The sequence below is a fragment of the Lipotes vexillifer genome, unplaced genomic scaffold (genome assembly GCF_000442215.2).
Source record: "Lipotes vexillifer unplaced genomic scaffold, Lipotes_vexillifer_v1.1 scaffold439, whole genome shotgun sequence".
Lineage (NCBI taxonomy): Eukaryota > Metazoa > Chordata > Mammalia > Artiodactyla > Lipotidae > Lipotes > Lipotes vexillifer.
Window position 1 is genome coordinate 2,852,369 of NW_006798732.1, and position 27,326 is coordinate 2,879,694.

A 27,326-nucleotide genomic window follows, 5' to 3' on the forward strand; every position below is an offset into this window, starting at 1 on the left:
GGATAGAACCCTAGGACAAATGGTGGAAGCAAAGCTATACAGACAAAATCTCACACAGAAGCATACACATACACACTCACAAAAAGAGGAAAAGGGGAAAAAATCATAAATCTTGCTCTCAAAGTCCACCTCCTCAATTTGGGATGATTCGTTGTCTATTCGGCTATTCCACAGATGCAGGGTACATTAAGTTGATTGTGGAGATTTAATCCGCTGCTCCTGAGGCTGCTGGGAGAGATTTCCCTTTCTCTTCTTTGTTCGCACAGCTCCAGGAGCTCAGCTTTGGATTTGGCCCCGCCTCTTCGTGTAGGTTGCCAGAGGGCGTCTGTTTTTCGCTCAGACAGGACGGGGTTAAAAGAGCAGCTGATTCGGGGGCTCTGGCTCACTCAGGCGGGGGGAGGGCGGGGCACGGAGTGCGGGGCGGGCCTGCGGCGGCAGAAGTCGGCGTGACGTTGCACCAGCCTGAGGCCCGCCGTGTGTTCTCCCTGAGAAATTGTCCCTGGATCCCGGGACCCTGGCAGTGGCGGGCTGCACAGGCTCCCGGAAGGGGGTGTGGATAGTGACCTGTGCTCGCACACAGGCCCCTTGGTGGCGGCGGCAGCAGCCTTAGAGTCTCCCGCCCGTCTCTGGGGCCGCGCTGTTAGCCGCGGCTCGCGCCCGTCTCTGGGGCTCCTCTAAGCGGCGCTCTGAACCCCCTCTCCTCGCGCACCAGGAAACAAAGAGGGAAGAAAAAGTCTCTTGCCTCTGCGGCAGCTCCAGACATTTTCCCGGACTCCCTCCCGGCCAGCCGTGGCGCACTAGCCCCCTGCAGGCTGTGCTCACGCCGCCAACCCCGGTCCTCTCCCTGCGCTCCGACCGAAGCCCGAGCCTCGGCTCGCAGCCCCGCCCGCCCCGGTGGGCGAGCAGCGGGAATCTCGCTTTGCGCCCCGCACCCCCGTGGCCGCGCTCTCCTTCGCGTCTCCGGAGCGCCCCGCTCCGCCTCCCGCAGTCTCGGCCCGCGAAGGGGCTAGTTTGTTGAAACCTTTCCTCCTTCACGGCTCCTTCCTAGTGGTGCAGGTCCCGTCCCTGTTCTTTGGTCTCTGTTTATCCTTATTTCTTTTGCCCTATCCAGGTATGTGGGGAGTTTCTTGCCTTTTGGGAGGTCTGAGGTCTTCTGCCAGCGTCCAGTAGGTGTTGGTATAGGAGTTGTTCCACGTGTAGATGTATTTCTGGTGTATCTGTGGGGAGGAAGATGATCTCCGCGTCTTACTCTTCCACCATCTTCCCCCGGACCCGGTATGTTTTCTTGTTATTAATTAGTACCATTTCTTTTCAGCTTTAGGAAGTCTCTTTAACATTTCTGAGCTAGGTTCTCATTCTCCCAGCAGATCACTTAAGTTGTCTTTTCTCTTTTCAGCCTTTTCTTCTTGAAAGAAGGAAAGATTCTCCTAAGTTACCAATCTGAGTGATTTAGTTTTCTCTAGGCTATACCTTCAAAGTCAGCCCCAGATCTTTTTTTGCATATCAAAAACTTGGCCTAATTATTACGTTCAGGCAAGAGAGAATAGTGACTCAGACCAGTGCTGTGGAGGCAGTCAAAAGAGGTCCAACTCTGGGCGCATTTTGAAGGTGGAGCCAAAAGATTTGTTCATGTCTTGAATGAGGGCCATGAGAAACGAGGAAGCTGAGGACACTGCAATGTCTTTGGCCCAAGCAACTGGAGAGATGAGTTGACATGAATCAAGATGGGGAGGCTGTGAGAAAACGGGTTTCAGATGGGAGAATCAGGAGTTCAGCTTTGTCCATATAAAATTTAATGTGTATTTTTATATCCAAGTGGAGATGTCAACTAGGCAGTCAAATGGTCAGAGTTCAGGTCACAGCTGGAGACTTAAATTTTATCATTCCACTCCTTGATACAATATACATCATATGTACAACTTATATTCATCATATATATGTATACACACACACAGTTGACTTTGAACAGCATGGGTTTGAACTGTGTGCGTCCACTTATTTGCAGATTTTTTTCAGTAGTTGGTTAAATCCATGGATGTGGAACTACAGTTAATCCATGGATGTGGAACTACAGTTACAGGGGACCAACTATGGGACTTGAGCATGTGTGGATTTTGGTATCCGTGGCAGGTCCTGGAACCAATATCCTATGGATACTGAAGGATGACTGCATATATGTATTTATATTTACATGCACATATATAACTTGTCTCCAAAATAACTTACCTCTAAATATTCTCTCACAAAAGTGATTTAACAATAGGACACAGCCACATGGACTTGCAATCTCTTCCCAAAGGGAGAAAACACAAGTTAAATGTAGGGACTGTATCCAGAATTGATAACAAGAGGGCATTTTTCTTAGAGTCTGTAGGAAACCTATGGACTATTCCAAGTAAGATAGCAAATTAAACTCCTGAGTTTAATTTTTCTTCCTTCTGAAATCTACTAACATTACATTCAAGAAACTTGAAAAACAACCAACAAACCAACAGGGACAAGGCAAGTTGGAGAATTGCAGAGGAGAATGTAATAAATTTGTGTATGTTGAAATTCAGTGGGAGAGTGGCAACTGCCCAGCAGATCTGAGGAATCAGAATGCAAAGTCAAAAGTGGGGAAAACTCGGGCTTCTCTGGTGGCGCAGTGGTTGAGAGTCCGCCTGTCAATGCGGGGGACGCGGGTTCATGCCCCAGTCCAGGAAGATCCCACATGCCGCGGAGCGGCTGGGCCCGTGAGCCATGGCCGCTGAGCCTGCGCGTCCAGAGCCTGTGCTCTGCAACGGGAGAGGCCACAACAGTGAGAGGCCCGCGGACCGCAAAAAAAAAAAAAAAAGGGGGGGGGGAACTGAGACCAAATCCAATTTGCAATGTGGAAGCCTCAAAATATCAGGAACTAGTAGTACTAAGTAGCTCTGGAACTGTTCGGTAGGGTTGAGGTTGCAGAGGCTCCAATAAGGAAGACTGGGTGAAAGCTAGAGCCCCTTGTCCAACTCCACCCCACAGAGTCACTGCTGTCCCCAGCCCAGCATCTGTCTACAGAGGGTAAAACAGTGTCTCTGGGCTGGAGGACAGCAGCCACTGTGAGGTGTGGCTACTCTACCCAAGATGGAGATTAAGCTCCATTGAACGGAGCTCTCTGTCCTACTCACTCACAAATCTCTCGAAGCCAATCCTTTACTCTGCTGGCTAGAGTTTGGAAAGCTCTTTCTTGCAGAATTTGACCAGCTCAACACAAAAGCTATCAAGATACTGACCTGGGGAGAACTTCAGCCAGCCTTCCCAGGGCCTCTGCTGGCCTGTGGGAAACTGTTGTGTGGATTGGAAAACGTTTTTTCTCTGGGTAGATGAAGCTTTGCTAATGTCAGACTTGAAAAGCAGATCACAGTTTTGTGGGAGGAAGAAGGCATCCCTTCTTTCAGGAAGACATACCCTCTGACCGGGGTTCATGAGCTGGTAAGTAAGTGAGGGCTGCATTTGAGCCCCCTTCAGTCTGGTGTCTTCATAGAGAGCACCATTGTAAGTGGCCCTGAGACCACCCCGATCACCCTGTAGTAAAGCACGAAGTCAGCAAGCCCCACCTACATACTCAAAATCTCCAATCATCCAATGAGTTACTGCATCTAAAGGATGTCATGAACCTGTAAGATAGAATCTGAAACAAACAGAAACAAATCAATCCTTGGAAGAAACAAAGTGTAGCACAGAGAGAGAAGAAAAAAATCAACATCCTCAGGTGATATAAAAGGTATCACGTCCATGAAACCAGAATAGGACTCTAAGAAAAAAAAAAAAGCATTCAGGAAGCACAAATTCAATAGAATAATTGGAAAATAAAGGTAAAGAAACCTCCCAGAAAGTGGAGCAAAAAAGATAAAGAAATGAAAATAGGAAAGATTAAGAAAAAGAGAACACCATGCAAAAGACATAACTTTGGAAGACTGGCTTCTGGCTTCAGAAGGAGATAATTGAGAAAACGGAGAGGAGGAAATGGAATGAAATAATTGGAGAATTTCCCAGAACTGAAGTGCATGAACCACTAGATTGAAAGGGCCTATCAGGTGCCTGTATACAGTGGATAAAACAGGCCTACGATGAGATGCGGCATTGTAAAATTTCAGGACGTTAAGTACACACACACACGATTTTGTAATCTTCAAAAGAGAAGGAAGGAGAGAGAGAGAGAGAGCACAAAGCAAACATCAAGAATCACTTTGGACTTCTCAACAGTAACACCAGAAGCAAGAAGAAAATGGAATTCTATACCAAAGCAAACTGTTAAATTACGTATGAAAGAAGACATCTAAGTCTTAAGAGATTCACCTCCTTTGCACATCTTTCGAGAAGCTACTGGAGGATATGATTACCCTTTTAATATCTTTCAAATGTCTTCTAAACCTTCAAATAGAATACTGACAAGCCCAGCTCATATTCTAATTCATACTTGTTCTTGTTTGAACACATATTGGTGAAGTTCCTGACTGCTCTATTTCAAAGTCATTTTACCCCACAAAGGTGTTCTTTGAGCCACTAAGAACCAGAGGAAAGCCACAGTGAAACTCAAAGCAAATATACAGAGCAGTCTCTTCCTTCTTCAGCTCCCGGCCTATATTCCAGCCACCAGAGCCCCCAAGGACTGTGAGGCCTGTCTCTCGGGTCTCCCTGATTTCTCCAGAAAGGACTCTTGGAACCTATCACAGAAGCAGAACTTGACAGGGACTCAGAGACTCTATCCCACCGACCTATTCCTGAGAAACTCTGCCCTCTCTTCTACAGAGGTGCTCAAGCACATGACCCAGCCTCCACTGCCCAGGAGCAGCCTGACCTCTTCTTGAGAGGGTCAGTTGTTCCAGCCAATTGTAGACACTTTTCATCACTGTCACTTGTTACTAGTGTTGGGATGAGTGTACAGCTCCTGAAGTATGTTTTCTACTAGAGTACTAAGGGCTAACAACTGGAGAGCAGTTACTGTGAGCCAGGCCTTGGTCCAAGAACCTTAAAAATATAACTTACAGATAATAATAAACTCGGGGTCATCACAGGTGGCCTCCCATGCCCATTCCCCATGGCCTTATCCTAGATTGCACCTTCTCCTAGCTCATCCCTGCCTTCCGCTGAGAGCAGTTGCAGGCTGGGCACTTACCTTTTTCTTATCACATCTTGTAAAGGTCAGGCAGGGGAAGAGATTAATAGTAATAATTTAAAATATTAAATTATCAGTTTATTTCCCTTCTCTACCATCTTCTCCACCTTCCTTCACTTAGACTGAGTTACCCTTAACATTTTCCAACCCAAGAGGAAGAAAAATACTTGAGTGAAAATGCATTTGAGTCCTGGCCAGCCCTGCAACTGAGTTTATAGGATAGTCTTTTGCAGGAAGGAGGTAGAGAAGTTTTATTCAATTATTCTAATAACACAAGAGGTGTGGGTGAGCTCTGTCTTTTTATAATATAAATTAGTAAGTTATATAGTTTAGCCTTACCTTTCAGTGAATATTTAAAATTCCACTGACCATTTCCACATTCATCCAACTTCTCCTATTTCCCACTGCAAATATATTCCAGATCCAAGGCATTTATCCCATTTTAATTATCTACTATATGCCTTTGTTCATCTGTGGGGGTCTGATGTCCTTCTGGACTAGAGACCGACTCAGGAGAGGACTCTAATCTGAACAGAACTCATCATGTATTAGAATGAACAGAGACTTGTGTTAGTGCAATTTCCTTGCCTTATGTTTTTGTTCACTTAACAGGACACCACAAACCTCCTGTTAACATTAATTTCCAATATAATTAGATTAAAATTGCATATTTGGATCAGTCCAGTTGGAACTCTAGCAGAGAAAGTGAGCTGACAGCAAATTTTATTTGAATCTCTCTACTCAACAACCAACAACCTCCAATTCACGACAAAAACAATAGTAATAAAAAGGATCATCCTTTATGAGCATGTAGTGTAAGCACTTTATATTCATCATCTCATTGAATCCCCACATCTATCCCATTAAAATGGCATTATTGCAAATCCTAATTTTACTGATAAAGAAAACTGAGGCTCAAAGACAGCGGAGTAGAAGGACGTGCGCTCACTCCCTCTTGTAAGAGCACTGTGGCATCACAACTACCTGCTGACCAGTCATCGACAGGAAGACACTATACCCCACATCCAAAGACAAAGGAGAAGCCACAATGAGACGGCAGGAGGGCCGCAATCACAGTAAAATCAAATCCCATAACTGCTGGGTGGGTGACTCACAAACTGGAGCACACTTATACCACAGAAGTCCACCCACTGCAGTGAAGGTTCTGAGCCCCACGTCAGGCTTCCAAACCTGGGGGTCCGGCAACAGAAGGAGGAATTCCTAGAGAATCAGACTTTGAAGGCTAGCGGGATTTGATTGCAGGACTTTGACAGGACTGGGGGAAACAGAGACTCCACTCTTGGAGGGCACACACAAAGCAGTGTGCGATTTGGGACCCAGTGGAAGGAGCAGGGACCCCATAGGAGACCGAACCAGACCTACCTGCTAGTGTTGGAGGGTCTCCTGCACAGGCAGGGGTTGGCTGTGGCTCACCGTGAGGACAAGGACACTGGCAGCAGAAATTCTGGGAAGTACTCCTTAGCGTGAGCCCTCCCAGAGTCCGCCATTAGCCCCAACAAAGAGCCTGGGTAGGCTCCAGTGTTGGGTCACCTCAAGCCAAACAACCAACAGGGAGGGAACCCAGCCTCACCCATCAGCAGACAAGCGGATTAAAGTTTTACTGAGCACTGCCCACCAGAGCAACAGCCAGCTCTACCCACCACCAGTCCCTCCCATCAGGAAGCTTGCACAAGCCTCTTAAATAGCCTCATCCACCAGAAGGCAGACAGCAGAAGCGAGAAGAACTACAATCCTGCAGCCTGTGGAACAAAAACCACATTCACAGAAAGATAGACAAGATGAAAAGGCAGAGGGCTATGTACCAGATGAAGGAACAAGATAAAACCCAAGAAAAAACAACTAAATGAAGTGGAGATAGCCTTCCAGAAAAAGAATTCAGGATAATGATACTGAAGATGATCCAGGACCTCGGGAAAAACATGGAGGCAAACATCGAGAAGATGCAAGAAATGTTTAACAAAGCCCTAGAAGAATTAAAGAACAAACAAATGGAGATGAACAATACAATAACTGAAATGAAAACTACACCAGAAGGAATCAATAGCAGAATAACTGAGGCAGAAGAACGGATAAGTGACCTGCAAGACAGAATGGTGGAATTCACTGCTGCAGAACAGAATAAAGAAAAAAGAATGAAAAGAAATGAAGACACCCTAAGAGACCTCTGGGACAACATTAAATGCAACAACATTTGCATTATAGGGATCCCAGAAGGAGAAGAGAGAGAGAAAGGACCTGAGAAAATATTGGAAGAGATTATAATCAAAAACTTCCCTAACAGGGGAAAGGAAATAGCCACCCAAGTGCAGGTAGCACAGACAGTCCCATACAGGATAAACCCATGGAGAAACATGCCGAGACACATAGTAATCAAGTTAGCAAAAATTAAAGACAAAGAAAAATTATTGAAAGCAGCAAGGGAAAAATGACAACATACAAGAGAACTCCCATAAGATTTACAGCTGATTTCTCAGCAGAAACTCTACAGGCCAGAAGGGAGTGACATGACATATTTGAAGTGATGAAAGGGAAGAACCTACAACCAAGACTACTCTACCCAGCAAGGATCTCATTCAGATTCAATGGAGAAATCAAAAGCTTTACAGACAAGCAAAAGCTAAGAGAATTCAGCACCACGAAACCAGCTCCACAACAAATGCTAAAGGAACTTCTCTAAGTGGTAAACACAAAAGAAGAAAGGGACCTACAAAAACAAACCCAAAACAATTAAGAAAATGGTCATAGGAGCACACATATCGATAATTACCTTAAACGTCAATGGATTAAATGCTCCAACCAAAAGACATAGACTGGCTGAATGGATACAAAAACAAGACCCATATACCTGCTGTCGACAAGAGACCCACTTCAGACCTAGGGACACATACAGACTGAAAGTGAGGGGATGGAAAAAGATATTCCATGCAAATGGAAATCAAAAGAAAGCTGGAGTGGCAATACTCATATCAGATAAAATAGACTTTAAAATAAAGACTGTTACAAGAGAAAAGGAAGGACACTACATAATGATCAAGGGATCAATCCAAGAAGAAGATATAACAATTATAAATATATATGCACCCAACATAGGATCACCTCAATACATAAGGCAACTGCTAACAGTTATAAAAGAGGAAATCGACACTAACACAATAATAGTGGGGGACTTTAACACCTCCCTTACAACAATGGACAGATCATCTAAACAGAAAATTAATAGGGAAACACAAGCTTTAAATGACACAATAGACCAGATAGATTTGATTGATAGGACATTCCATCCAAAAACAGCAGATTACACTTTCTTCTCAAGTGCACACGGAACATTCTCCAGGATAGATCACATCTTGGGTCACAAATCAAGCCTCAGTAAATTTAAGAATATTGAAATCATATCACGCATTGTTTCTGACCACAGTGCTATGAGATTAGAAATCAATTACAGAGAAAAAAACGTAAAAACCACAAACACATGGAGGCTAAATAATATGTTACTAAATAACCAAGAGATCAATGAAGAAATCAAAGAGGAAATCAAAAAATACCTAGAGACAAATGACCATGAAAACACGACGATCCAAAACCTATGGGATGCAGCAAAAGCAGTTCTAAGAGGGAAGTTTATAGCAATACAATCCTACCTCAAGAAACAACAAACATCTCAATTAAACAATCTAACCTTCCACCTAAAAGAACTAGAGAAAGAAGAACAAACAAAAGTTAGTAGAAGGAAAGAAATCATGAGATCAGAGCAGGAATAAATGAAATAGAAACAAAGAAAACAATAGCAAAGATCAATAAAACTAAAAGTTGTTTCTTTGAGAAAATAAACAAAATTGATAAACCATTAGCCAGACTCATCAAGAAAAAGAGGGAGAGGACTCAAATCAATAAAATTAGAAATGAAAAGGGGGAAGTTACAACAGACACCGCAGAAATACAAAGCGTCCTAAGAGACTACTACAAGCAACTCTACGTCAATAAAATGGACAACCTGGAAGAAATGGACAAATTCTTAGAAAGGTATCACCTTCCAAGACTGAACCAGGAAGAAATAGAAAATATGAACAGACCAATCACAAGTAATGAAATTGAAAGTGTGATTAAAAATCTTCCAACAAACGAAAGTACAGGACCACATGGCTTCACAGGTGCATTCTATCAAACATTTGGAGAAGAGCTAACACCCATCCTTCTCAAACTCTTCCAGAAAGTGGCAGAGGAAGGAACAATCCCAACCTCATTCTATGAGGCCACCATCACCCTGATACCAAAACCAGACAAAGATACTACAAAAAAAGAAAATTACAGACCAATATCACTCATGAATATACATGCAAAAACCCTCAACAAAATACTAGCAAACAGAATCCAACAACACATTAAAAGGATCATACACCATGATCAAGTGGGATTTATCCCAGGGATGCAAGGATTCTTGGATATACGCAAAACAATCAATGTGATCCACCATATTAACAAATTGAAGAAGAAAAGTCATATGATCATCTCAATAGATGCAGAAAAAGCTTTTGACAAAATCCAACACCCATTTATGATAAAAACTCTCCAGAAAGCTGGCACAGAGGGAACCTACCTCAACATAATAAAGGCCACAGCAAACATCATCCTCAATGGTGAAAAACTGAAAGCATTTCCTCTAAGATCAGGAACAAGACAAGGTTGCCCATTCTCACCACTATTATTCAACATAGTTTTGGAAGTTTTAGCCACAGCAATCAAAGAAGAAAAAGAAATAAAAGGAATACAAATTGGAAAAAAAGAAGTAAAACTGTCACTGTTTGCAGGTGACATGATACTATACATAGAGAATCCTAAAGATGCCCCAGAAAACTACTAGAGCTAAGCAATGAATTTGGTAAAGTAGCAGGATACAAAATTAATGCACAGAAATCTCTTACATTCCTCTACACTAATGATGAAAAATCTGAAAGTGAAATTAAGAAAACACTCCCATTTACCACGCAACAAAAAGAATAAAATACCTAGGAATAAACTTACCTAAGGAGGTAAAAGACCTGTACTCAGAAACCTATAAGACACTGATAAAGAAATTAAAGATGAAACAAACAGATGGAGAGATATGCCATGTTCTTGGATTGGAAGAATCAATATTGTGAAAATGACTCTACTACCCAAAGCAATCTACAGATTCAATGCAATCCCTATCAAATTACCAATGGCATTTTTTTTTTTTTTTTACAGAACTAGAACAAAAAATCTTAAAATTTGTATGGAGACACAAAAGACCCCAAATAGCCAAAGCAATCTTGAGGGAAAAAAACGGAGCTGGAGATATCAGGTTCTCAGACTTCAGACTATACTACAAAGCTACAGTAATCAAGACAATAGGGTACTGGCACAAAAACCGAAATATAGATCAATGGAACAGGATAGAAAGCCCGGAGGTAAACCCACACACCTATGGTCAACTAATCTATGACAAATGAGGCAAAGATATACAATGGAGAAAAGACAGTCTCTTCAATAAGTGGTGCTGGGAGAACTGGCCAGCTTCATGTAAAAGAATGAAATTAGAACACTCCCTAACACCATACACAAAAATAAACTCAAAATGGATTAGAGACCTAAGTGTAAGACTGGACACTATAAAACTCTTAGAGGAAAACATAGGCAGAAGACTCTTTGACATAAATCACAGCAAGATCTTTTTTGATCCACCTCCTAGAGTAATGAAAATAAAAACAAAAATAAACAAATGGGACGTAATGAAACTTAAAAGTTTTTGCACAGCGAAGGAAATTACGAACAAGACGAAAAGACAATCCTCAGAATGGAAGAAAATATTTGCAAACAAATCAGTGGACAAAGGATTAATCTCCAAAACATATAAACAGCTCATGCGGCTCAATATTATAAAAACAAACCACCCAATCCAAAAATGGGCAGAAGACCTAAATAAACATTTCTTCCAAGAAGACATACAGATGGCCAAGAGGCACATGAAAAGCTGCTCAACATCACTAATCATTACAGAAATGCAAATCAAAACTACAATGAGGTATCACCTCACATCAGTTAGAATGGGCATCATCAGAAAATCTACAAACAACAAATGCTGGAGAGGATGTGGAGAAAAGGGGACCCTCTTGCACTGTTGGTGGGAATGTAAACTGATACAGCCACTATGGAGAACAGTATGGAGGTTCCTTAAAAAACTAAAAATAGAACTACCATATGACCCAGCAATCCCACTACTGGGCGTATAGCCAGAGAAAACCATAATTCAAAAAGACACATTCACCCCAATATTCATTGCAGCACTATTTACAATAGCCAGGACATGGAAGCATCCTAAATGCCCATCATCAGATGAATGGATAAAGAAGATGTCGTACATATATACATTGGAATATTACTCAGCCATAAAAAGGAATGAAATGGAGTCATTTGTAGAGATGTGGATGGACCTAGAGACTGTCACACAGAGTGAAGTAAGTCAGAAAGAGAAAAACAAATATCGTATATTAACGCATATATGTGGAACCTAGAAAAATGGTACAGATGAACCAGTTTGCAGGGCAGAAATTGAGACACAGATGCAGAGAACAATCGTATGGACACCAAGGGGGGAAAGTGGCAGGGTGGGGTGTGATGGGATGAATTGGGAGATTGGGATTGACGTGTATACACTAATATGTATAAACTGGATGACTAATAAGAACCTGCTATATAAAAAAAATAATAAAATTAAATTGAAAAAAAACGTATCATGTAGAAATCCTACTTGGAATAGTATGCCACAATAAAGCAAAAACATGTACTTACACAAATGAAAAAAAAAAAAGAATAAAACCTGAGGCTCAGGGAAAGTTACCCCAGGTCATACACCGTGAGAAGAATATAAGACTGAAAACCAGACTGTCTGAACCCAAGGTGTAAACTCACAGCCACTACATTCCATAATCTGTGAGCACGTTCTTTTTTCTTTTTTACTCGAGAGGATTATCTTTGTCACTTTGATCTACCCAATAGCAAAATGCAATTCTAAACAACCGTGTCCATGTGTGTCTTTTTATCCATCCGTGCCCTATCTTTTCTTTGGTATTCTTATCCGGGAAACCTCCGTAGACACAAATGTTCTTTATATTTGATAGGAAGCAAAATGGAAGAGTGACTTGAAGCTGTTCCAAGTGACACCGTGAGCTTCTGCCCAGGGCGTGCAGAGACTTGTCGTTTCCTTTTCCTCTAGTAGAGAGCAGGGTCCCATGAACTCTGATCCAGCCAGAGACCAAGTCATTCTCCATTTCTGGCATTCTGTAGCAGAGGGCTGTTAGGGCACTCTTGGTTATGTGACCTATTTCTCCCACCCAGGACACCAGACCCAACACTCTAATCTCCTGTGTGTGTGTGTGTGTGTGTGTGTGTGTGTGTGTGTGTGTGTGTGTGTGTGTGTGTTTTTGTGTGGGCACAACAGCACTCTAGTGCAAGGCTTATGTAAAGACAACTTGAGGGAAAACCAGAGGACAAACCTACTCCAGTGTGAAGGAACATCTACACAGAAAGGGCAGTGGATGGAAGCAGCAGACCCCTCCCAAGCTCTGTGGACATGGCCCTTGGATAACAGGGCGTGTGCTCCTGTCACCCAGAGGCAAGCACACACCATGCAAAGGCAAGCTCCTTGCTTCACTTCACCGAAAAGCAGAATCAAAAGTTTTGCCCCAACCAGCAAATGCAAAATGTGTTTTGAGGCCCATGGCTCTGGGGAGCTGCCACGTGAAATGAGTTACCAAGGCTCAGAGTTGGGGTTGGGACCCACCGAGAGTCTCTGCAGCAGAGCACAGGCTGCCGGACAGCCAGGAGGCCACTGGTCCGGAGGACAGGGTCCAGAGACATCGTGTGTTCCTGGGTCGCGCAAACCTCACCTCAGTGCCTGGGAAACTGACAGCAGAAGAAGGGTTCAGATCAGCTCTGGGAACGCCAGAGTTTTCTGGAAAACCCGCTGAGCTCGACGTGCGTGCAGATATTTCAGCGCTCCTCCGGCTCTAATGAGAACTCCTATTACCAGCTTGGGTTCGCCCGAACAATGTCAAGTCAAACCACAAGAAAATCTGTTATCACTCAAATTGGTACTTTTCATACATACTTTTCATACAACTGAAATATTACCTAAAGTCATGAACTGTTAGTTGTAAAAGTAGAAATTGGATGCAGACTCCGATTCCCTTGCTACCTTGGTCTCACCTTCCAGGGGATGTGAAGCTCGCGTCACAGCTGCATCCTGAGGGCGTGTGCCTTGTGATCAAAGCCTTTGCCGCTAGAAGGACGACTTGTGCGCCCAAATCCACAGACCACGCTCGGTGCACCTCCCCGTATCCTTGTTCACACCAGCACTGTGAAAAGCTGTATGTTTGAATGATGTTTTAAAGTGCTCTGTGCAATTAAGTTCTAAAGCAAGGGAGCTGGTTTTCCTTCAGTGTATATATGAAACTCCCAATAAATTTAAGGTCTCTGGGTACGTTTGGGGGAGGGGGGAGGATGAAAAAGAGGAAAGTTTTTGAAAGGAACACTTCAGAAAGGTAAATCTGAGGTGTTTTTCCTCCTTATAAGATTTTTAAATGTTTTTATAGTTGGAAAAAGTCTACAAATCAAAAAATACATACTGGAAAATAAATGCATACCAATTCCGTAATCACGTGTACCCAGTTTGCATCTCACCTTCCTAAGGAAAGTGTAATCCTTTTAAGTAATGATCGCAAAGTATCACATACCACCTTCCCCTTGCCATGTGTGTTAGTGATTTGAAAACATGCTGCTCTTTACTTTCTGTTAGCTGCCCCTCAAATGCAGGATTTTGCACTAAGTTTCCATTATGTGGCTGTTTATAGTCGTTTTAAAGTGTTCCCCTGGGCGCCCTAGTTTGCTTGTGAAGCTCTTAAGAAAAACATATATTCCTGAGCCTAATTCAAAACCAAGACACATACACAGTACATGTTGTTCAGATAATGGTTTGGGAAAGTCACACATCCTTACTCAATTTGTAAAGCAGCATTGGCTACACAGCCTCTGGATGTATTAACAATGCAATGAGTAGCATTCATTAACGGCAAAATAAAGTTCAGGGAAAATAAATTCAGAGATCAACATCACCCAGAGAGGGTCTAGGAATGCCTCTCAAGGATCAAGCCCTTCACACCTTTATCAGGCAGAGAATGTTACACTTCCAACTCTGCACCCTTGATTGAGAATGTTCCTGGGTAAGGAAAATGGCCAGAGCAGGATAAGATTAACCAACAAAGAAAAAATCCCAGTGCCTGGCACATAGTAAGCTTGGGAGCTAATAAAACCATTTCACGCTGTACAAACATCAGGTAGCCTGTGGCCTGAGGCCAGTGAGTCACTGAAGCTGTTTAAGGGGGCAGCTGTCACCTCTACCACACGTACCTTTCTAAGCCATGCTTTTCTCCTTTCATCTATTTTTAAACCTTTCACCCTTGTCTACATTTTAGTCATTTAAAACACTGGACTGCTGGGCTCCCCTGATCAAGTTTTTAGACTAAACATTCACTCACCACCATAATGGATATGGAAGGAAACCTCAGGGTGAGAGCAAGAAACTGAGGCAAAATGAATTCCCCAAAGAGGAGTAGGTCCTTTTGATGCACTCAGGAGAAGTTCGGTAACAGACAAAGTCATTTATGCAGTTGGGTCATAAAAGGTACTGGCGTTGACGGAACGCTGTGTTCTAACATAGCGTGTGTGACGGCACAGGGCACATGCCCTCCCAGCAGCCCTGTCCCGTGGACTCCCGCGGCCGCCAGCATGCCGCAGGCTCTGTCACAGACACAGGTGCCGAAAGTATGCCAGACATTTCACACTCACTGTTCACTGGTTTATGTAATTTGAAATTATGTAACTGGCATCGAGGGCTTGGGAATAAATGCACCTGACTCCTGGAAAGCTGGAGAGGGAACCACAGAACAATGCCCAGGTCTGAGGGTGAGCATGGGAAAAACACCGGCCCGTTTTTGGCAGCATCAGCCAATGGGCTGCTTTCTAAGGGAGCCGTGCCAGGCAGCGGTGGCAGCGGCTGAGGCCAAGTGAAGCCTGGACCATTGGTACCCACGGCATCAACCAGAGACAAGGTAGGGCCTGGAGCAAGTGCTGACAGGGGCAGACGGACCACAGGGCCAAAATGCCTGCTTCCTCGTTCTCAAACGAACCAGGGCTGGGCTCCAAAGAATAAATGCCAGAACCAGACTTTGGAACTGGTGAAGAAATCACCATGATCATGGATAGCGATTACGGAGCACCTGCTTTGTCCTGGGCCCTTGGTTTACAGGATTCGAGCGCGTAACCTGGATGAAGCCAAGCCCCTCACGGTCCATTCGTGACTGGGACATGCAGTCCGAGACACACAAGACTGGCAGCCAAGGAGCAATTGAAAGTAATTGTTATCCTGGTTTCCCTCTCTCTTGAAGCTAGAGAGCACAGTCAAGCTCTGTTAAGAGCACTGTTAAGCTCTTTAAAATCTCCTACCTTTGTTCCACTCAGTATCTCTCTCTCTGAAGTTGCTCCCAAATCAGCCCCCTACTCCAAGCTCTCCAAGCCCTCTCTTCAACAGCAGGTGGATCCGCTGCCCTCTCTCTGCCTTTCCCCTTTCCTTCCCATCTGTTGTTGCTTCTCTCCACAAGGAATCCTCTGGCCTTTCGGGTGTAAAGTCTCCCTGCCTGTGCTTCTCCAGTTTCCCCCTCACACACGGCCTCAGGGAACAATCCGACAGAACTGGAAGTGGGGGGGGGGATACAAAGATCACAAGATAGACCACAAGAGCCTGTGAACACAGGTGGTCAAGCACCAGTGTTCACAGGTGTGTGAACTGTGTGTTAAAGGTGTGTACTGTCTCATCCATCTTCACAATGGCCCTCAGAGGGAGGTAGGTGATCCCGTTAAACACATGAGAAGGCAGAGCTGAAAGGTTCCGTGACTTACCCAGTAAGTGGAGAAGTCAGGATACAAATCCAAGCAGCTGCAACCTCAAAGCCCATGGCCTTGACTACTATGTGACACTGCCTTTTCTGCAGAGGGGCTGGACAGCATAAGGAGCCGTCTAGTTCCTCACTCAGGTAGTTGGGGTTCACAGCTAGAGCTTCATTTCACTTCTCCCTGGATTTAAAAAACCAACAACAAAAACTGCTGCAGGAGAGGCCCAAGACTAGAGCAGAGTGAGGCAGGCTGTCCCCGCGAGGCAAGCTTAGGTGAGTCCTCCGTACCAAGTCTCTGCCCCTATTGTCCTCCAGTTTTCTGAATAGCATATGCAGGGCAGTTGGACACTGGACCATTTGTACATCCCATTTGCTTGTAGAAATCAAGCTTTTAAGGTGGCATCAGGCCCCCTAATCCAGGGCCCAGAAACATCTACAGGTAACTGACATTATTCATTATGATGACATGACTATAATTTAAAAATTTAATATAGTAATAAATATTGTCTATTAAAGTGATTTAGACTGGTGGGAAAATGTTAATGCTATATTTTATAAGACAGTGGGATCAACGAGGGAACTCATGAACTCATATTAATCATCTATTGTACTTGGGAAAAGGAGGGAGAAAACCCTCAAGTGATTATATCATTTGCCGAGAAACTGATTGGGATGTTTGGTTTTGATAAAATAACTAATTTGAAGATTGGAAAGTAGAATGAAGGGGAAAACAGGCCCCTCTGAGAATAGAGGAGTATTTAGGCTCCCTCGACGTCAAGCCTGGGATGCTCTTAGTTAATGGTTTAGTAATGATGCGGCAGCGGGAACTCCCCACGTTTACAGCAAGCGCTCCACACATGAAGCTAATGGAAGGTTACAGTGATGAGGTGGGAGACCAAAATCTGTGAGAGCATGAAAAAAAAGTGGTGGATGAACTTCTGTGCTAAATACGCATTCAGAAGAGACAGTCTAAATTTCATATCGTCATATCTGCTTTAAAAGCTTTCATATAATAGTAAGGTGAGGCATAAACAAATAAGTAGATTGGTAAAAATACCAAACTAGATCAAGAGTTGAAAGTTGCAAGCTAGGAAAGGGGTTCAAGTGTGAGCTGCTATAAAAAGACTTTTAAGCTACGTGCTATAGTAGCCAAGGAGAGCTGGCTACTACTCTGTTCTTCCTTCCACTTTTCCACTGTTTCCTCTTTCTGCAGAGAGGAAGACAGAGACAGAGAATGAGAATATAAATTAAGTGTGTTCGCATGTGTGTGTGTGTGTGTGTGTGTTTGTGTATAAAACTGTGTTACGATCTTATACTGACCTGTATTCCCATGGCCACATCCCGGACTCTGTCAGTTCTCAAGACAACCTTATCTATCATCTTAAACTCCAAATAATCCATATTCTCAGACTGTAATGTCCTATTTTTCAGCTTCTTCCTGTGCTTCACTCCCACGAACACTGTTTTCCTGCTTCACTGAGGTCTTTCTTCCTAATTCTCCCAGATGATCAGTAGACTTCTGTTTTATCTCCCTTCCAGCCCAGCCCAGACTGCATGGCTATTCAAAAGAATTACAGTCCTATAACATATGTCCTCTGTCCTACATCCTACGCCTAGGTTATTGAATGATGCTGGAGAAAAACTCTCAATAACACTCTTAAAAGATAAACTGAGGCATTTACAAGAGTCTATTTGAGCAAACATTGATTCAAATCAGGCAGCACCAAATTGAAAATGGTTAGGAGGGCTCCACCAACAGGAGCCAGGGGGTGGTTTTTATAGAGAAGATGTTACCAAAAGTGGGGTCTGGCTGCTTGTCACTCAAAAGCCAATGAAGAGGCAAGGTTGGTGGAAAGGAAAGTTTGCTTTATTTTGGATGCTGGTAACCGGATCGGGGGTGGGGGGAGGGTGGACCCCTGTCCAAGGGCCTACTCCCTCCCACACCCCCCTGACAATCAGGGGACAAGAGCTTTTATAGACGGAGAGAGGGGGCTCCATGCAGAAACAGCACGGTCAGCTCTGACGGTCACCTTGACATTGGTCGTGCGGTGGTCTGACCAGAGCCATCTTGATCATTTAAGTAGTTAGTCTTTAGTTCCAGGGTTGGTTTGTTCCCATTTCTTGGAAGCCAGCTCTTGGAATTGCGGCAGCTTATGTCATGGCTACAGTCAGGTCATCATGTGGTTAACTTCTCCCACCTGGTGTGGCTTCAGTACCTACAGGACAGCTCACAGGACATGGCTCAGAATAGTATCTATAGCCCTTGAAGAGGAACTAAAGGTCCTGGACTTTGCTTAATGACTAAACTATTTTTATTTAGGCTTGTTGGACTGTTTTCCTTTGTTTCTGCATTTTCTCCCTTCTCTGATTAAACTTATTCTTTGGCTAAAGTTTTTCCACAGACAAAAGGCAGGCTGAGAACATGGGGGGCAAGCACCATAGGGTCCTGCTCCGTTTCAAAGAGCTGGAAGCAAAGTAAGGAAGTGACTTGATTGGCCATAGCTTAAGTAGTTGCCTTATTTGGGAAAGCCTAGCTGGTGATTTGTGATCGGTTGTTTTTAAGTTGTATTTTCTCAGATTCAAGTGCATTGACTCTAGCTGAGGTTTTGCTTTGCTTACGAAGGCTACCAGGGCATTAGAACCACCTCACCTAATGGCCTCCTTGTTTAATTATGTTAACAATGCAAAACTCACAAGGCGTGAGCTCCCCCAAAAGGCCCTGTTTCCTTGACTCAGAAGAGAGTAATTCTATTTATTTTTGGCTGCACTGGGTCTTCATTGCTGCACGTGGGCTTTCTCTAGTTGCGGAGAGCGGGGGCTACTCTTCGTTGCGGTGCACGGGCTTCTCATCAGGCACGCCGGCTTCAGCAGTTGTGGCACACGGGCTCAGTAGTTGTGGTCCATGGGCTTAGTTGCTCCTGGACCAGGGTTTGAACCCATGTCTCCTGCATTGGCAGGCGGATTCTTAACCACTGCACCACCAGGGAAGTCCAAGAACGGAGAAGATTTTAAATGCGCGTTGAAAAGAACAAGGAAGTGACCTAATTAGAGAGAGACCTATTGAGATTGCTGGGCAGTGAGAGGATCCAGTTGGGGCTGGATTTACGATGGGTTCATTCGCCTTGTTGCACACATATTGTCTCCAGCAGGGCTCAGTTAGAGGAGCGGGCACGGGGAAGACAGAGTAGGTTATGGTTTTAATGGATGGATGTCATAAGGAGGCTTGAGAAACCGGTGTAAGGCCAGCAGGTCCGGGGAAGGGCCCAGGGAGCCAGACGGAACCCCCGCCAAGGAGGCCGATGCAACCGACCGGTCTTCCCGCTCCCCGAGGGGCGGAACCAACGGCTCTGAGGCTGATGCAACCGACACCTGACGTTGCCACAACACCCGAGAGATCACCAAAAAGGGGGCTGCTTCACACAGCAAGCGCCTCCCCTGCGTCCACCCCCATAAATTTTGTTCGCGCCCGCACCCCGGCGCGACTCCTCTGGCCCGTTTCTCTCGGACCAGTGAACCTGGCCCGGGAGCGCTCCCTAATCAAGCTTGTTTAAGCCCTCCTCCGTCTTTGGTGCCGCTCCTTACATTTGGTGCCGAAACCCGGGAGGGGCACCCAGCCCCACAAATTACCGCGGGGCCCCCCCTCCCCCCGCCCAGGGGACGACCACGGACCTCTGCTCACCCACCCGACCCGGCAGAAGCGGGGTAAGTCCCTCCTCCGTTCCCTCGATCCCGGAGGTCCCTACCCACCGGACTCCCTGTCCTTAACCGCGGCCGCGTCAGGGACGCCTCCATCCTCCGTCCGAGCCTCGGGCGGTTGTGGAGACGTCCCAGCCGCCTGACTGCTCTCCGATCTGCCGTGACCAGAGATTGAGACCAGAGACGTCTCTCTCTTTCTCTGTTCACCCAGGGACAGACCGGAGGTCATGGGGACTTCAGAATCCAAACCAGATCCGAAGGCACCCCTGGGGTGTCTCCTGGCCAACTCGGCTTTTCTCAAGACCTCCGCCGCAGGCGGCTCATATTTTATTCCACCGAGGCCTGGCCACGGCACTCTCTAGACAATCAATCTAAATGGCCTCCTGAAGGGACTTTCGATTTCAACATCCTCCGCGTTTTAGACAACTACTGCCGCAGGACGGGCAAATGGTCCGAGGTCCCCTACGTCCAGGCCTTCTGGTATTTACGCTCCCGCCCTTCCCTCTGCGTCGATTGTTCCACCTCCCAGATCCTTCTTGCCAAACAGACATCTCCTACATCCAAGCCCCTAATTTCCTTTGACGATGCCCCCTCTCCACTAACCGACCCACCCGAATCTCTCGCCTCTCCCCGCTCCAGAGCTCCTCTCCAGCCCCCACCCTACCCTGGACTGGCCCCTCTCCCTCCTGAGCCCACCCTGTCACCCCCCACCGCTCCCCTGCTCCCCCCGGCAACCTCCCCCTTGGCCCCCCGCTTCCCCTGCTTCCTCCCCCTCTGCCTCTCTCTCCTCGCCGGTCAGCTCACACACCTGCTCACACCACCACGACTCCCAGGACCCAGACCTTCTCTGTCCCTTAAGAGCGGAAGGATTAATTAGGGTTCACGTTCCCTTTTCCCTCCAAGATCTCTCTCAAATAGAAAAGCGATTAGGCTCCTTCTCTGCCGACTCCTCCTGCTACATCAAAGAATTTCGCTCTCTCTCTCACGCTTACGATCTAACCTGGCACGACATCTTTGTGATCCTATCTTCTACTCTGACCCCCGACGAGAGGGAAAGAATTCAAACTGCTGCCCGAAACCATGAAGGTCAGGTCCACCTCACTCATAACTCAATGCCCGTCGGAGCCACTGCCGTTCCTGGCACCGATCCGGGCTGGAGTTATCAGGACGGCCAAGACGGTCGCCGCAAACGTGATCTAATGATCCAATGCCTCTTGGCTGGTATGCAGGCTGCCTCCCACAAGACTGTCAACTTCGAAAAGCTAAAAGAGATAACCCAAGAGCCCAATGAAAATCCGGCCTTTTTCCTCAACCGCCTTACAGAGGCCCTAACTCTCTACACCCGCTTGGACCCTGACACCCCCACAGGTGCAACCGTCTTGTCCACCCACTTTATCACCCAATCAGCCCCTGATATCAGAAAAAAACTTAAGCGGGCAGGGGACGGCCCCCAGACTCCCATCCAAGACCTGGTAAAAATGGCCTTTAAAGTCTACAATGCCCGTGAAGATTTGGCAGAGTCCAGCCGACAGGCTCAGATGCACGAAACGGTGGCCCCCCAGACCCAAGCCCTCGTAGCCGCCCTGCGGCTGGCCATCTCCCATGGACAACATCCACGGGACCCGCTGAAGGCAACCCCACCAGGGGCCTGCTTCAAGTGCAGAAAAGAGGGGCACTGGGTTCGCCAATGTCCCAATCCCCGGCCTCCTTCCAAGCCCTGCCCTGGCTGCGGGCTAACAGGCCATTGGAAAAGTGACTGCCCTACGGCCGGCCCTCCCTCAGCGCCTCCACGTGGAGGGCGGATCGACCCAACGGCTCCACCACTCGAACTCCTGGGATTGGCTGACAACTGACAACACCCGGACTCGAAGACCCCCATCACCCTCGCTGAGCCCAGGGTAACGCTACAGGTAGCGGGTAAGTCCGTCTCATTCCTGGTGGACACGGGGGCTACCTATTCGGTCTTGCCTACATATTCTGGGACAGTTTTTCCTTCCCAGATCTCAGTTATGGGCATCGACGGTAAGCCGTCCTTCCCGCTCCAGACCGGCCCCCTCTCATGTTACATCGAGAGGCTCCCTTTCACTCATTCTTTCTTAGTCATACCGTCCTGCCCGGTTCCTCTGCTAGGTCGTGATGTTCTCTTCCAATTAGGGGCCCCTCTCCAACTGGCCAGGCTTGACCCTAAGGCCCCCTCCTCGGTCTGGCAGCGGAGCCCTCTCCCTCCTCTCTCCCTCCTCCCATCTCCCCCAACCGGATAGACCCCCAGGTCTGGGATACATCAAAACCCATAACAGCGACACACCACCCCCCTGTCCTAGTCCATCTAAAAGACCCCTCCAAGTTTCCATCCAGGCCCCAATTCCCCATCTCTGAGACTCATCTAAGGGGCTTGCAACCTATTATCACCAGACTCTTAGACCAGGGGCTCCTCATCCCCACGGACTCTCCCTGCAACACCCCCATCCTACCTGTCCGCAAGGCCTCAAGAGATTACCGCCTGGTCCAGGACCTCCGACTGATCAATGAGGCAATAATTCCCCTCCACCCAGTTGTGCTTCCCACCAGCTCACCCGGACGGTTCTTCCCCAGGGCTTCCACGACAGCCCCCACCTCTTTGGCCAGGCTGTGGTGCGGGACCTCGCTTCCTGCCCTCTCACCCCCAGTACAGTCCTCCAATACGTGGATGACCTCCTCTGTAGCCCATCTCTCAGCCTCTCAAAACAACACACTGCTGACCTCCTCAATTATCTCGGCTCTCGGGTCTCTCCAGACAAGGCGCAACTGTCTACACCCTCAGTAACCTACCTGGGAATCCACCTTACCCCCACAACAAGGAGCCTGACAGCCGACCGCACCCAGGCCATCCGCGACCTCCAACCTCCAGAGACAGCTGACCAGATTCTCTCCTTTCTGGGCCTAATAGGATTTTTCCGACACTGGATCCCTAACTTTGCTCTTCTTGCTAAGCCCCTCTATTTAGCTGCTAAAGAAACCCCCCAAGGACCCCTTACCTCTCCGTCCACTGTTCGACGGGCCTTTCTCACCCTCAGAGACACCCTGATATCCTCCCCTCCCCTTTCTCTGCCTAACCCAGACCATCCTTTCCACCTCTTTGTAGATGAACGGATCGGAATAGCTACCGGACTCCTTGCCCAACCCGCAGGGCCTTCCTATCATCCCGTGGCCTACCTCTCCAAACAACTTGAGGCGACCATTCGGGGATGGCAGCCATGCCTCCGAGCTTTGGCAGCAGCAGCCGAGCTGACCAAACAAACACTCAAACTGACCCTGGCCCGCCCACTGACTGGCTGACCTCCTCGGCCATAAGTCTGTCTCTCTTGGGCCCCTCCCGCATCCAGGAATTCCACCTGCTCTTCATTGAAAACCCTGCTATCTCCCTCGACCTCTCCCCACCCCCCCACCCACCCCTCTCCCCCCACCTAAACCCGGCCTCCCTCTTGCGTATCTCCGATACTGGGACCTCCCCTTCCCACTCCTGCCCCCAAGTCGTAGAGGCCCTCAGCCCACCAAAGGAGGGACTCCCTGATACTCCACTGTTAAACCCGGACCGCACCCTCTTCGTAGATGGCAGCTCAATACTCGGCCCCGACGGACGCCGCCGGGCAGCCTACGCGGTAGTAACCATCTCAACCATTATCGAGGCCAACCGCCTCCCAGAAGGGACAACCTCTGAAAGGGCTGAACTGATCGCATTCACACAGGCCCTTGACCCCTCTAAGGGCCAAAGGGTCAACATCTATACAGATTCTAAATATGCCTTCCTGATTGCACACAGCCATTCAGCTCTTTGGAGGGAGCGCGGATTTTTGATCACCAAGGGCTCCCCGGTGGTCAACGCCTCCCTCATCACAAAACTCCTGGATGCCCTCCAACTGCCTGAGGAGGTGGCAATCATCCACTGCAGGGGCCACCAGTCTCCTTCTAACCCAATAGCACAAGGTAACTCAAAGGCCGACTCTGTGGCCCGCGAGCTCACCAAAGAGGCCCCTCCAGCTCCGATCTTGTTCCTCACCACCTCAATCCGACCCACATACGACCCCCATGAAGAGACGGCCCTACTATCCAAAGGGGGCCACAAGGTCAAAAAAGGATGGATTTTTATGGACAACAAAGTTGCCCTCCCTTCAGCCCAAGCGGCCAGCCTCCTAGCAGACATCCACAAGTCCCTACACATTGGCCCGAAGGCAATGTTCCGTTTCCTAGATCCCCTCTTTTACATGCCTGGACTCAAGAGATGCCATCTCAAAAACTCACGCGGTTTGCCAGACTTGCGCGTCTGTCTCTCCACAAGGAGGCCTACGGCCCCGAATCCCTACTCACCAGACGCGCGGACACCAACCTGGCGAGGACTGGCAGATTCACTTCACCCACATGCCCTGCTATCAACGCTTCCGATATTTGCTCACTCTCGTTGACAGCTTTTCAGGTTGGATCGGGGCCTTCGCAACAGCCCGAGAAACGGCAGACACAGTCGCCACCACCCTTCTCCAGCATATCATCCCCCGATTTGGCCTCTGCCAACCTCCACCCAGTCGGACAGTGGACTCACCTTCGTCTCTCAGGTGGTTCAACAGGTTCCTCCGCAGTCGCATACAAGTCGTCTCTCGGGTGGCGGTGAATCAGATGCTCCTCCACCCATGTACCTTACTACCCACAGAACCCCCCGCTGCCACCCTCCCCTAACCTCCGGACCGTTGGCCGCCCGACTCCCTTCTGGCGCCCCCGTACAGCAGGAAGTAGCCAGAGACCAAACGTCGCCCCATTACACCAAAGAAGTCGGGATGTAAGGCCAGCAGGTCCGGGGAAGGGCCCAGGGAGCCAGACGGAACCCCCGCCAAGGAGGCCGATGCAACCGACCGGTCTTCCCGCTCCCCGAGGGGCGGAACCAACGGCTCTGAGGCTGATGCAGCCGACACCTGACGTTGCCACAACACCCGAGAGATCACCAAAAAAGGGGGCTGCTTCACACAGCAAGCTTCCCCTGTGTCCACCCCTATAAATTTTGTTCGCGCCCGCACCCCGGCGCGACTTCTCTGGCCCGTTTCTCTCGGACCAGTGAACCTGGCCCGGGAGCGCTCCCTAATCAAGCTTGTTTAAGCCCTCCTCCGTCTTTGGTGCCGCTCCTTACAACCGGTAAGAGAATGAATGAAAAGATGGCCTGTAGAATCTAAACTGGTTATGGAGGAAGTGAAGACAGGAGATGGTTTAAGAAAAAGTACACAGGCCAGTGGACTAGAGGTCGTGATGAGAACAAGTAAGTTCAACGGCCAAATCAGAAGAGCAGTAACTGTTATCAGAGAGTCTGGAGGTTGGACTGTTGAGAGTGATGAAAAATAAGAACCAGGGTGTGACCCTGGAAGTAGGGGCTAAAGTGTGGTGAAAATCATTGACATGAGGAGGTCAAGAAACGGAGAGGCCAGATACCCTTCAATACCCCAGTGTGATCAAGGTCTCCTATTGTACAACCTCCTAAACGTTTCACGTTTTGCTTTCTTATTTAAGTCATCAATCTACCTGGAAGGGATGTTTATGTATGAGATGACCATTTTCATTTTCTTCTCTTTGGATAACCAGCTGTCCTTGGGCCGTCTGTTGAATAGTTTAGTCCCTAAATATCCCTTGAACTCATTCCTTCCATGCTGTTCCCGGTTCTGCTTTACTCAGTTCTTATCACCTCTGGCCTGATGTGTTGCAGTTCCCACCTGTCCCCTCTCTCCACAGTCCTTATTCTATTAAGTTGCCATAAAATTTATCTTTCTAAAATACAAATATGACCATGTCACTCTCCTGATTAAAGTGCTTTTCTTACCTGCAGAATAAAAGCCAAACTCCTAAGCCTGCCATATTTAAGATGTTTCACAATATTTTTCTTTACAATATTTCTTTCCTTATCAAGACATCCTCATTCTATATTATCCACATTTGTACTCAAAGGCTACTGTATGAAAAATGTTCAATTCAAATTACATTTTAAATCTTTCATCAGAACTATTAGTTAGAATTATAATTGATAGATTTTAAAAGTTCTAATTAATTTATTTGATATTTATTTGGCATCTACCGTGTATCAGGCACTGTATGATTTTACAAGATTCTTCCAGAGTTTACAATCTAAAGTAGGACAAAAAGCATTAATACAAGTCTGTGAAAAAGGGAAGAATACAAGTATAGCAACAGACATTTGAGTAAACAACTATGAGAGTTCTGATGAGGGAGAAATGGCATTTTGTTTGACAGAAATCAGTGGAGGCTTTGTAGAAAAGTTAACTGGGTCATGAAAGGTGGATAACAGAGAGTCAGAGAAGGAGATGGGAGGGCATTTTAGGTAGAGTAATGGCACCAATCAAGGCAAAAGAAGTGGGGAAGCAGTACAGGGAGTACAGGGTGGAACAGGAGAAAGATGAATGGCTAGAAAGGTAGATAAACCGAGGCCAGAGCACAGAAATCCTACAAGGACAGGTTAAGAGACTGGGCTCTAGTTAGCTGGCATTGGGAGTCAATGAAAGTCTCTATTAAGGGACTGATATAATTAGGTTGTGACACAATGGGGTAGACTGGAATGCAGAGAGATTAAGCCTCAGATGATGCACCAACAGTCTAGGCATGATACGCTGCTGGCTTGTCTCCGGAGGTGGAAGAGCCACAAAGGATGCAAGAGAAATTTCAAAGCAGAAATTTCGAGCAGTTAGATGACCAAAGGAGGGAGAAACAGGTCTAGCTCGGCTCCGTTAAATAAAAAGGTAGAATTTCATGAGAAATTCCTGCATCTGATTAAGTACCATTTATATTTGCATTTGCCACAGTAGAATTTCTCGGCCTTTTTTTTTGGTGACTTAAAAAGCATTTCATATTTAACATCATTCTTATAGCCTAACTTTACCTGTTTAGATTAATGGTTTTATTCTTATTTCCCTTCTCCCCCTGCTCCTCCGTGTGTGGCAGCTTCTACTGCATATGGTGGGGTCACCTGACCAGGATCTCCAGGAAGCCGCAGCTGGCTGTATAGCCAACATTCGCAGGTTGGCTCTTGCTACAGAAAAGGCGAGATACAATTGAACGGACATTATAGCTACCAAATGTCACACGACACAGGCCATGTCACTCCCAGGGCCAGGAGGCCTCAACTGGGAAACATTTCATAGCAAATCCTTTACAAACAAATGTCTGAAAACAGGAATTTTGAAATGCAAAGGATGCTGTTCATCCAAAAATTGTATGGGTATTTTTGTTCTATTTTAGAGATATGCCATGTAATGACATGTAAAGCCAATATATTTGTGATAATTTTCCAGGAATTTGAGAATATATGTATACAGCTTGTGTGTGTGTGTGTGTGTGTGTGTATATCGGCGATGCTTTTGTATTTGTGGTGATTTTAATAAAGATATGGCCTTCCCGTTGTGCATTTTTATTCATGAATGTCTTTAGAATTCCCTTTCTGTTAAACCAATCTAACTGTCTTGACGCTACGGTTTTGT

The 27,326-nt window shown here is 46.6% G+C and overlaps 1 protein-coding gene across 1 annotated transcript in view; it reads left to right on the top strand.

Moving 5' to 3' along the window:
- ODAD2 (outer dynein arm docking complex subunit 2) overlaps window positions 1-26,904 on the top strand; it is a 177,140-nt gene extending 150,236 nt beyond the window's left edge. The window contains exon 19 of the mRNA XM_007470911.1: window positions 26,791-26,904. Coding sequence (XP_007470973.1) covers window positions 26,791-26,904 — 114 coding nt within the window. The remainder of the gene's footprint in view (window positions 1-26,790) is intronic.
- Window positions 26,905-27,326: the final 422 nt, after the last annotated feature.